General features: G+C 33.6%; 2 protein-coding genes across 4 annotated transcripts in view; one reads left to right on the top strand and one right to left on the bottom strand.

Moving 5' to 3' along the window:
* Window positions 1–12,541, bottom strand: part of LOC128192556 (neurogenic locus Notch protein-like) — a 90,743-nt gene that overhangs the window by 32,772 nt on the left and 45,430 nt on the right. The gene's annotated exons all lie outside the window — the stretch shown is intronic.
* Window positions 6,360–11,009, top strand: LOC128187055 (integrase/recombinase xerD homolog). Of its 3 annotated transcripts, none has more exons than XM_052857272.1 (3): window positions 6,360–6,581; window positions 7,609–7,989; window positions 9,247–11,009. In XM_052857272.1, the coding sequence occupies exons 2-3, from the start codon at window positions 7,614–7,616 to the stop codon at window positions 10,224–10,226; spliced, it is 1,356 nt and encodes a 451-aa protein (XP_052713232.1). In that variant the 5' UTR covers window positions 6,360–6,581; window positions 7,609–7,613; the 3' UTR covers window positions 10,227–11,009. The 3 variants fall into 3 exon arrangements, with proteins under 3 accessions (XP_052713232.1, XP_052713136.1, XP_052713322.1); XM_052857176.1 differs by having other exon boundaries at window positions 6,360–6,577; XM_052857362.1 differs by lacking the exon at window positions 9,247–11,009 and having other exon boundaries at window positions 6,360–6,577; window positions 7,609–9,079.

The following is a 12,541-nucleotide window of genomic DNA, read 5'->3' on the forward strand; positions in this document are numbered from 1 at the left end:
AAAACATAATCGTCGAATAATTTTGCAAATCTATAAAGCCATCTGGGGTATTATCTTTACAGTCCAAATTTGATTGTGACTCGCATATAAACTGATAAACATGAATATATATAGTGTTTTATCGCAAAGGATGAATTGACTTTCGTGCGAATTTGTCTTTATCGGGTTCAACTGACTTTTTCTTCGGAAGACATACGACCCACACAAAAATAATCAAATTCACTTACATATCAGATGCATAAATCACTTGAGCTCGTGCAATAAACTGTAACGATCCATTTTGAGATTGTAATGCAACTCCATCGGGAGGAGTGGGTGAAACAAAAAAACTAATGTAAGAACACGAAAGATTGCTCCCAAAAGTAATAATAAACTGTAAAGGAACGCTGCTTAATGGAACAGTGGATGACGAGTCTGTAAAATCCTCAATCTGTAGAGCCACGGCGTAGTTTCCAGAAGGCACAGTGTTGTAGAAATAAAATCTACAGTTTGTCTGAAGAATTAAAAAGATGTATTTGATTTATAAGTGCGTTACAGAAAAACACGACTGAGTCTTATATCAGAATTAAACAGAAGAAATACATACATTGTCTAATGTCATATAAGATGAGTGGTCGCTACAAACAGAGGCACATTCATCTGGTCCTGATGCAAAGCGACATCGAACAATGTCTCCGTCAAAGTCCGTCACTTTAGGATATAAATATATTTAAATTTCAGCAACATAAACTTTCTTTTCTGCTAATTTTTTTTTTTTATATTTTACGACATACCGTAATTTAACATAAAAATTCAACATTCAAAGCAGCAGTAAGACATCGGCCTTTGATTTGGCAATAGAGTATTGGACATAGTTATTTTCATTTGTAGATAAAATTACTTGATATTGTGCCGATTTCAGAAGTCAAAATTCTCTATGAATTTAAAGATAATGTGTCTACAACTTCCGTTTCTGGTGAATAGATATATATGCTGCAATTCTCAATGAATAAAAGAATATCTTGATCTGGATGGATATATAGAAAGGAATCTAAGTATGGAGTCAGGTTCACGTTCTTTTATTTTAGCTAGAATGATCTTATTCAAATATAATTTTGTGTTTACATTCTTATTACTATTCAGTATTTTTGTTAATTAATTAGGCTGGATGGTTAACAAATTGACCATCAGATTTATCTATGTTTAGATATTTGATTTTTTAAGCTATAACATTATAACCTGTTATCAAGTGAGAAAAAAAATCCAATTATTTTGGCTTTAAATTTTGATTGTTTTCTTGTATTTTTTTTTTTACAAAGCACTTTGTCTAAAGGAGGTCAATATAACGCAATGATTTCATTTTATAGCTGATGAAATAAATATTCGAGGGTCATATACAGACAAAAATGAACAACTAACTCAAATACACGTATCTCATATTTGAGCAGGCATATCTTTTGTTACCTGGAATAAAAACCATATTGTTTGTGCATGGATGTGTTAATGAAGAAGCCATTGATGAGACAGGTGACTGGTTTATATTTCCAGTATCACTTCGTAGACTTAAATCTACAGTTATTTTAAGACTCCAGGAAGTAGCAGATATAGGCTGAGTTAAGACCATCCAATCCCCAGAGGCAAATCTAAAATTATGAATAATGACGTGAAATGCATATCATATTGATCACTTAGTTTTATTGATTGAGAAGCATGTATAAAGATTCAAATAAATCTTTTCTGCTTTTCATAATATTTTAAAAGTATTCTGTCAGAAAACTTGGCAAAAATAATTCGATTACAAAAATCGTTGCTTTTTTGCATACTTTTCTTTAAATAATTGAACATGTCTCATGAATCATTTTATTTTTATCCACATAGTAATAAAAAAAATTAATTTTCGTAATAACTTCCACATGCTGTATTAAAAAATCGTTGCTTTTTTGTATTCTTTTCTTTAAATAATTGAAAACATCTTATAAACCATTTGGTATTTATCTTGATAGTACATGTAATAAAAAATCAATTTTCGTAATAATTTCATCATGCTGTGTAGTGATTTTTAACTACCATTACACAAATACTTTTAATAAGTAATAAGATCCAGGCTTAAGCCCACCGAAAATAAAGCTTTAAAGGTACACATATATTACAAAAGACTTGACCTATAGGGCCGGTATTGCTTTCTGTCTTTACAAAAAGCATATCAATTTCCGTTTCACTTCTTCATTTGAGGCCATACGCAGTAAACTCTTAGGATCTAGTTCTCATAATGTATTATTAATTGTGATTGAAAAAAAAAGTTTCAAAGTCGTTGTCTGAGCAGTATGAGTTTTTATTACTTTTATCATCTTTAAATTTTATTTTTAGTTTACTTTCTATAATACGATTCATGTTCTTTATATGCAATTACTTATTTCCAAGGACATATTAGTAACCTTCGAAAGTCTCACGTGGCGCAATTTCAAAGGTCACCAACCCTTTTACTCTTTGCGACAAATAATGCACGTCGCCATAGTTTTTCGAAAAGACATTACAGGAAGAGTGATGTTTGTAAATGTAGAAGGATTTTTACGAGGTGTTCGAACACTATCATCATTCACTGTACATTTAACTGAACTCTTTTCCTTATTAACAGCTGCATCCTCTGTATAAGGGGACGTACCTGATGCCAGGATGGCAAGGAGACGGAAAACTCTAACTGACCAAGCCCAATTTTTGTCCAATCTATAAACCTTCCTCTTTCATTTTTCGAATAAATGTCATCAACTGCACCTTCATGTGTACTTTGCAGTACTTCTCCCACAATTGTAACATTTCCTATCAATGTTCTGGAAAGGCAAACGCAACAGTTTTTGCTTGGCATGATTTTTTTTACGTGGCACCTGTCTCGAGGAACAAAGAGTGAATGATTCTTGACCTCAAACAAAGCATGCTTACACTAAGGTATAGTACGTTCCGGTTGATTGCTTTTACATGTAGTTAAGTATAATACTTTTTTCATCTCTAAGTCAAAGAACAAGTGTACATAAAATTAAGGAAGAGGTTCGAAGTTAAATATATAGTATGTACAATTCTGCATAAAACAATGACAAAAGGGTGTAAATAAATGCCATTGATTTAAAAAAATAATATGCCCACAAATGGAATCGAATCAGGGCACAATAGACATCACGTGTTATATAGCCAGAAGTTTAACAAACTGAGCAATCCAGAACTTACACGTTCCGATGTAAATATAGACCAGTATGATATAAATCAGTTTCCAAAATTTTATCGGTTTTTGCAACATTCGACTACAGGGACGGGTTGCCCCTAAAATTGTTTTTATTCTAATTTACTCCTTTGAACAATACCTATCAAAATAACTAGGATTTTTTAGGGGCATGCCGGTCCTGAAGGACATCTACCATTTTACTTAATGCTGCTTCAGTCAACTTTTAAGATTAATAATAAAATTGCAAGAGCAATATGACAGGTTCAAAATGCAAATTCGAAAATTTATTATGTACGAGTACGATAGATAATAACAAAAAACTTTGATTTTCATAGGTGATTTTTCCATTTCCTCTACAGGTCAATTCTATTGTTATTTGCGATAGATCCTTAAGTTTATGAATTTAAAAAAATACTTTACATTAAATTATTTTAAAAAAAACAAGTACTTGTTAGCAAATAGATATTTTGCTGCATGGAAAATGTCACATTTTTCAATGACTTTAGTAGCGTGTTACAAATCGTGTACCGAAAGAAGTTTTGATTAGGACTAAGGTTAAAGGGGCATCGTTATGATTTTGGTCAAATTCTATTTTTCTGTTTTAATTATTCACAATGCCTTAGGAATGCATTTATAATGATTAAATGGAATTTGAGAGTCATTCGTTAAGTAATAAGCAAGATACAGAGCTCACAATTCTTTATCATGTAAACAAGGCTTGTGCCCTGCTTTTGTTTACATAGGTTCAATATACCAGTAAAAATCTTTTTCAAGCTGATTTTTCTTTAAAAGCATAAATAAAGAGTTCCTAACGTTTAACATGTGCATTTTACGTCTAAAATTGGAATTTATATTTTAACAATTAAAATGTAAACAAATGCTTTGTTTACATAGCAAAGAAATGGAAGCTCTGTAACTCGCTTATAATTCGACAAAGGACACTCAAATTTTGGTTGCCTATTTAAAATGCCTTACTGAAGCATTTTAAAAATTAAAATAAAAAAAATATTTTTTTACCAAAATCGTTACCATGCCCCTTTAAAATAAAAGAAACAAAGTCATCCGGTTTTGTGTGTGTGTGTGTGTTTGGTACAAATAGGTTTAAACTAAAACATAATTTACATGATAAATTGAGGTCATCTTGAAATCTTTTTATTAAATCTTTTTTTTTATTTTTTTCAAATGTAGGCGCAAGATCTGTAAACTGTAACCCAGGAACATGTATATGTTGAAACAATTTTTTGATGACATCTAATGATATTACTTTCAATTTGCTTCCGATTCCACTGAATTATAAAATTAATATAATGACCTCATTAATTTTCAATTTTTTTTGTTCAATAAAGATAATATGCACTTCTGTAGTACTCTATATACATGTGAAAAAAATCAATTTTCAAATTACCATTCACTACACACAATATTCGCTGTCAGATTTTCATACTGAATGTTGTTTTACAGGTTTGATATCCATGTACAGTATTTAGCTCAACTAAGCTGAAAGCTCAAGTGAGCTTTTCTGATCACATTTTGTCTGTCGTCCGTCTATCTGTCAGTCTCTCCGTCTCTGTCCGTATACTTTTCACATTTCAACACCTTCGCCAGAAACAATATGCCAATTTCAACCTAAACTTGGCACAGAGCACGCTTAGGCAAAGGGAATTCGAAGTAAAATTAAGGATCACGTCCTTTTACAAGGGGAGATAATTAAAAATTATTAATTTTTTTTTAAGAAAGCTGAAACTTATGTGGAAGCATCCTCTGATAGTGTAGATTCAAAGTTGTGAAAATTACAGATCCTCGATGTTCCCGTTTTAATGATATGTCGCTACGACATATCATCAAAACGGGAGCATCGAGGATCTGATTTTAATCAGATTGTGTAAATTAAGACCCCGGCCAGGGGGGGGGGGGGTCACATAGCAATATATAGAGAAAAGCTGTAATTTTAGTAAATGCAACCTCGGATAGTGAAGATTCAAATTCCTTAAAATCAAAATTTTGTGGAGTAGGGTGGATCCACACTGCGGATCCAATTTTACAAAAAGAAAATATTTCAGTTATTCACAAAAACTGAAATATTATCATATGTGGTTTTTATTATTATATACAAGCATTTTATATATTGCTGATTTTTAATCTTTGTTTAGACTTTGCCCTGGACGATTCTCGGGCTACACAAGGGGTTCAGCGTTTGATGTAGGTCTATATTTCATATATAAACAATTCTCTATGCTCTTTTTTCAGAACTGCAATGCTCAAAATGTGATATGACTATAAAAATCACCCTGTTAGAAAAGGGACTTTATCATAAACATTGATTTACATCTACCAAGTATGATTCCCTATACTTCTTACGGAAACTTATAGTCAATCCATAGCTCTATAGGAACAGCCAGACTGAAATCTTAAATCCATACCCCCGTTCATCGATTGGTCGAAACCTACAGCGACCTAAGAAAAATCACGGACTGCACGAAATAATCATGATGATATTGGTCTAAAAGACTCACAGTAGACGATTTGACTGTTTCTTTCAGTTAACATACTTATGTGATTAACAGTAATTTAGTGAAATTACTTACTTTTAATATATAATTTAATAATCAACTTATTTTAAAATTGGGTAAAAGAAAGATGTTACTATAAAAAATAAAATGCTTTCGTTGATTATTCATGCGGGTTATAAAGGTAGCGACCAGAAAAAAATAATATTTTTTTTGCAATGTCACCACTTCACCTTCATCCCGAATTAATCACCCAAAAAAGTATTTTATTGTTTAAAAAAATATCCAAGGGGAAAATAAATTTTCATCTATACAGGATCTACATGTATTTTACCACATTGTCTAGATATTTTGATTTATAACTCCATTAACCTGATTTTATAATTCTTTATGTTGCTCAGGTGTGAGCAATGTGGCCTCTTGTTATTCAAGTATATTTTTTATTTAAATAAAGTAATTTTTATCTATTCTACAAATAAAATAGTTCAAATGAACTATTTTGTGATACCCCCGCTCTGATGTGAATATGCAAAATAAGCAAAGTCGACATTTAACAGAAAACTGGCATCCGATTGGTACAGAAATATTTGCGATAAATAGCTGCTGAGAAATCTTTGAGGAAAATTTGTTTGAAAAATTTGGCTAAAATATGCCAAAATTTTAACGTCTTTGTGGTTCAGACTAATGAACATTTGAAACGTTTTGCTGAGCCACTTGGTGGAATTTATTTCTGGGGACATCGGGGTTTTTGGAAGGATTTTCATTATTTAGGCCCGGATGGTGTCCATCTGCTGTGTACCCCTGCCGAGGACCAGCCCATGAGGAAGTTTCGCCGCAGCATTAGGAATGCGGTGATCCTGCACTCAAAAGTTTTGAGGCCAGTATGATTTTAGATCTTATGTGCTATCACTCTAGAATAATGATATTCAATAATATGTGAATGTATATATCCATATTGATATATATTTACATTTTATTTGTTTGAATTAAGACAGTGTAAGGGCACTTTATGTATTAAGTCCCTGAAATTTAAATGCGTGATTTTTCGTGTTGATGAGCATCAGTTCAAATTCTACCTTTCATTTTAATTAAGCGTTTTGGCTGGAACTGATAAATTTTATGTTTGTTGAGTTTGCATACTAAAGAATGATGAAGGAATATTGGGTCTGTGTAACCCATATGGTCAGTGGGACATGTTCCTTACAATTATGAATTTAATGTTACCTCGTAATTAAAAATCAGGTTGAGAATTTTTAGTTACATGAATGTTTGGATCTACATGTACTGTTAATGATGAAGGAACATTGGGTCTGTGATACCCATATGGTCAGTGGGACATGTTCCTTACAATTATGAATTTAATGTTAATAATGTTATGTAATTAAAGTCATGTTGGGACTATTTAGTTACATAATGTTTGAATCTTCATGTACTAATAATGATGTAGGAACATTGGGTCTGTGTTACCCATATGGTCAGTGGGACATGTTCCTTACAATTATGAATTACTAATAATGATGTAGGAACATTGGGTCTGTGTTACCCATATGGTCAGTGGGACATGTTCCTTACAATTATGAATTACTAATAATGATGTAGGAACATTGGGTCTGTGTTACCCATATGGTCAGTGGGACATGTTCCTTACAATTATGAATTACTAATAATGATGTAGGAACATTGGGTCTGTGTTCCATGTTCCTATTATTATGAATTTTATGTTAACAGGTACATGTAGATCAAAATCTTGTTAGTATGCGCTTAACTGATCAGGTCAACATACCAAGTACATGGTTGAAATCATCTGTTAATGCAAAAGTTGATTATGAAAATTTTTTTTTATTGGTTAGGTTAATCATATATGTGAAAGGATAGGATTCATACCTATTATTCTTATTATATATTTAGCCATTATGCCACCCAAAAAGAGAGCCAGGAGAGATGATGTGGCAACTGGAGGATTACCACCAACAACACCACCAACTGAAGTAAATAAGGGGAAAAAAGGGCCAAAAAGAACCCGAAAACAGTCGGAGAATGACACTGTCAAGGTGCTACCAAATATTGATTATGAACTTCTGGCAAAAGAAATTGTAAACCAACAAAAAGCTGATAGTGAGAAACAAAACATCAGTGAAAGTGTTGGGCAACCTCCGATGGTGAATTCTGTTGAGGATACTGCACCAGTAGTTGGGGAAGCTATACCGGCCGCTGCCACAATTCCTGCCTCTGCGGCTGCCACAATTCCTGCCTCTGCACTTGGAACATTACTGGATAATGTGTTCACAGGTGAGCCCGCAGGCAATTTATCGCGGAGTTCTGGTAGTAGTTTTGCATGCTCTAGTAGTCCTCAAATTCACTTATCAGATTGTGTGCCTCTAGGGGCATCAGTTTCCTCAAAACTGAAACTTAAAATTTGGAACAATGAATTTGTTGACTTAAAAAATTTATTGCCGACCTCAGGAGATGAACCCCTTTCAATTGTGGTACAAGCGGGTAAAATTGAGCTACAACAAGCGGCTTCACATAAAACACCTATTACAATCCATCAATGGACAGATGCTTTTCTGGTATTCAGTACAATTTACTTACAGAAATTTCCCCATGAGGCATGCAATCTGTTAAAATACATGTTTACAATTAGGGAGATTCACAAGCTTCATGGGGACCAACCCTGGAGAATGTATGATGAGTCATTTAGGAAAATAAGAGAGACATCCCTCCTGCCGTGGGAGAGAGTAGTAACAGAGTTGCGACTTAAGGTAGCCTCTATGGGTTTAAAGTCTCCTACCCAATTTCAAGCTTATAATGGTAAACGGCAGCCCTTTCGGGCAAAACAGTGCTACAATTATAACAATGGGCAAAAATGTCACTCCCTACCTTGTCGATTCGCCCATACTTGCCAAGCCTGTAGTGGACCCCACCCCCGATTTAAGTGTAGAAACATGTCATCCAAATCTTTCACTTCAAACAGTAATGGCGCTGGTTCTTCCAACTCCAGTAAACCCGTTAAGACTTCACAATGAACTATTAGGTTATGAGGCAGATGAATTGAAATTGTTAGTGAATGGCTTTACATTTGGTTTTAGATTAGGCTGTGTTAAGTCCCCTTCCATTCATCCTCCTCATAATCATAAGTCTACATATGAGCACCCAGAAGTTATTGAAGATTACATTCATACGGGTTTAAGTAAGCAGAGGATAGCTGGCCCATTCACAAGACCCCCTTTACCTCTTTTTAAAACTTCTCCTCTGGGGGTTGTACCAAAATCCGAGAAAAACAAGTTTCGAATCATTCATGATTTATCCTTTCCTGCTCAGGACTCAGTTAATTCTAATATACCTAGGGAATACTCTCAGGTTCATTATGATTCTATTGATACGGATTTTTTCTCGGATTTTGGTACAACCCCCAGAGGAGAAGTTTTAAAAACTAAAAAAAGTTTAGTATTGGTGTGTTTATCAAAAAACATATTCTTTAAGGCAAAGCATATTCCTGGAAAATATAATGTGGTAGCTGACTCCCTGTCACGTTTGCAATTTCAGAGAGCCAGGGAGGCAGCACCATATCTAGACCAACAACCAACTGCCATTCCCGAGCATCTATTGCAGATTTGTCCTCAACCACCCAAACAATCTTAGTAGCAGCTTTGTCTCCCTCTGCACGTTTATCATACAGACGTTCATGGGAACTATTTCTCACATTTCGAAATAATCCAGTGTCGTTACCTTTGTCTACCATTGATATTTGTAATTTTATTGGTTTCCTGTTTGAAAAACAATACAGTTCCAGCAGCATTGCCTCACATGTATCTGCTCTGAGTTATATACACAAAATTGTAAATGCGCCTGATCCAACACAAACATTTATTGTTCGAAAACTCCTTAAAGGATGTCACAAGCTTCTTCCTTCACAAGATGCTAGATTACCAATAACACTGAGTATAATGCACAAAATTCTCTCTGCATTAGTTTTCACTGTTCCAAATGCATCAAATCGGGTACTTTTGCAAAGTCTTTTTCTTCTTTGTTTTAACGCCTTTTTACGTTTAGGGGAAGTTGTCACAAAAAAGGTATCAGATAAAGACAGAGTACTTCAAGTTCAAGACATTACTTTTATGGGAGATAAGAACAATCCTTCAGCAGTTCAACTTGTTTTACGATATCATAAATCACAAAAGAAAAATGATCCTATAATCATATCTATAGAAACCAACCCTGTTTCCAATTTCTGTCCAGTACAGTATCTCTATAGATATAGATCACATTTTCAACATGTTTCAGGCCCCTTTTTTCAATTGATCAGTGGCTCTCCAGTCACATATTCTTATGTTAGCAGTGAGCTTTCGAAAGCCATAGCATTTGCGGGTCTTGACCCCAATAGATATAAAGGGCACAGTTTTCGGATAGGGGCAGCAACATATGCTGCACAGTTAGGCTATTCTGAGAGTTTTATTCAGCATTTAGGCCGCTGGAACTCCAATGCATTACACAGATATATTAGAATACAATCGTTTCAACTGTAATTATTTGTATCTACAATCTTTCTTACCCCTGCAGTTTATTTATAGCAGGCCAGTGAGTAACTGCTGCTATTGATCTGTACCAAAAAATGTCCTTATGTTTGTTACTTTTTCCATAAGAGAATCTTGTGCGTAAAATACGGAGGGTGTCTCAATTAATTTTGTTAGTTATAGTATGTTTACAGGTGTAGTAATGTGTAATGATAGGTCAGTGTTTAACTGCTATTTTGTAGTTGCACATTGTGTCTTTAGATATTGTTAGTACAACTTTTAAGTTAGTTTATTAGAGTGCCTGCGGGTTTCACCTTGGAATTGCCATTCATGTTACGTTTGTACGGGTTATAGTATAATGAATTATATGCACTTATTGCCAGGTCAGTGTGTAACTGCTGGTAACACTATGCCAAGTCAGTGTTTAACTGTTGGTACATTTGACTATAAACTGTGATTTGTGTATGTGTTCACATCAGCATCAACAAGTGCACAACTCACCTTGGATGGCACAATGGAATTGCCAATTGTCATTATGCAATTCACATTTGGTGGCATATTTTATTTTTGAGGTGCCATCTTTTTGCTGGTTTTGTATATATTGTATATACTTTTGAACAAAATATTGTTTTTCTGTATTTTAAGGGGATCAGCATATTGATAAGTTATTTAACATTTTGTGTGAACAGCTTTGGGTCTGATCCCCTACTATGTTGTTTATATTTTTCTTTACTTTCGTCATTTTTAATAAATGACATATTTCATCATGCACAAGTGTTGAGTTCATTTATCAGACAGCAAAAAACCGAGCTGCGGTGGGGTTGTGCAGCATGAGAAAACATAAAAGTACTCATTAAACAGAAAGTTGACGTCCGATTGGTACAAAAATATATCCCACGATATAGCGTGCCTATACAAATACTGTGTAAAATTTTCAAACATCTGCGATAAATAGTTGCTGAGATAAATGCGAGAGAAATTTTTGTTACGGACGGACAGACAGACACACAAGGGTAAAACAGTATACCCCCTCTCCTTCGGAGTGGGGGTATAATCAAACATATAATTTTCCCCTACTTTACAAATGCTAAAATTGAATTTTGATTACAAAAGATATACATGTACATTATATTTATATTACCAACCGCAAATCGATGGGTGATGATGTCGAGTTTTTGATATCAAATATGGTTTCTCCCAAAAAATCCGCCCAATTGTCAATCGAATTGCTTTCCGTGCAATTTGCATGCATCACCACACTGCCTGTGCATCCATTAAAACATTCCAATGTATTAGTTTCTGGAGTGGAGCAGTAAGAGAATACATTGGAGACACGGTGACTGACCAGAATCTGAGAAATTTTAAATAATTTTTTTTTTTAAATATATTAATCCATACTAACAATCGGTGGTCTTCAAATACGGTAGATATTAATTTAAACAAATGAATGATCTAAGCTGTCTTTAAATGTATCTTATTCCGCATAAGTAAAGGAAAATAATAAAACATGATTGCACACATAGTCTTAAGAACTGCAGTTAAATGACTGATCTGCGAACAGTACAACTTCATGTCCTCGGATATGTCTTAAGACATATCTTATGACCACTCTAAGACATATCTTAAGATGTAAATCGAAGTTATCATAGACTTATCCTAAATTAATGTATATCTTAAATCGAACAAATTTCCTTTTAAACAATAAAATATCAACATCATATCATGTCAAAACATTTTCTATTTTGTATCACCCATTACATGTTTATACGTTTGGTAAAATGCGTGCCTGAAATATTTTATCTAATTTCATGGCCCATTTTATATATTAGCGAACCATGACAATTTAGAATCAAAATTGTCAGAGTTTTAAACACTCCTACAAGTAATTATACAAATTCGAACTCGTGTAGCTCCATGGTGGGGTGGAATGGGATAGAAATTTTCAAAGCAGAGAAATAGGAATAGTCTCTGCGCCGTGGAATCTTTCAGTTCTTCACGTGAATCTGATATTATTGGTTTCATGAATGTCTTACCCAGATAAATGTAGACAATAGTGTGTACTTGCATTTACAAATAAACACAGGGCACAGTATTTATCATGTTTTTCATCAATTTAAATTGCATGTATTTTTTCTCATTCAATAATTTTATATGGATCAATCAATGATATTTTTTATCACATATAATTCTTTATTTCTTAGTAAAAAGCAAATTACAAAAGGCTGATTTAGATCTACTTGTAAATATTTGACGAGAAATTTTCTGAAAATTTAGAAGACGGATTTTGTCCTCAATGTATATAACATAAGTCATGTGTAGTTTTTTTT

The sequence above is a fragment of the Crassostrea angulata genome, chromosome 1, assembly GCF_025612915.1.
Source record: "Crassostrea angulata isolate pt1a10 chromosome 1, ASM2561291v2, whole genome shotgun sequence".
NCBI lineage: Eukaryota > Metazoa > Mollusca > Bivalvia > Ostreida > Ostreidae > Magallana > Magallana angulata.

Bases quoted from the DNA above. Each gene is read 5' to 3' on its own strand.
- LOC128187055 (XM_052857272.1), top strand. From the start codon at position 7,614: ATGCCACCCAAAAAGAGAGCCAGGAGAGATGATGTGGCAACTGGAGGA. The intron at 7,990-9,246 runs GTGAGCCCGCAG...TTGCAATTTCAG, and splicing joins ACTGGATAATGTGTTCACAG to AGAGCCAGGGAGGCAGCACC.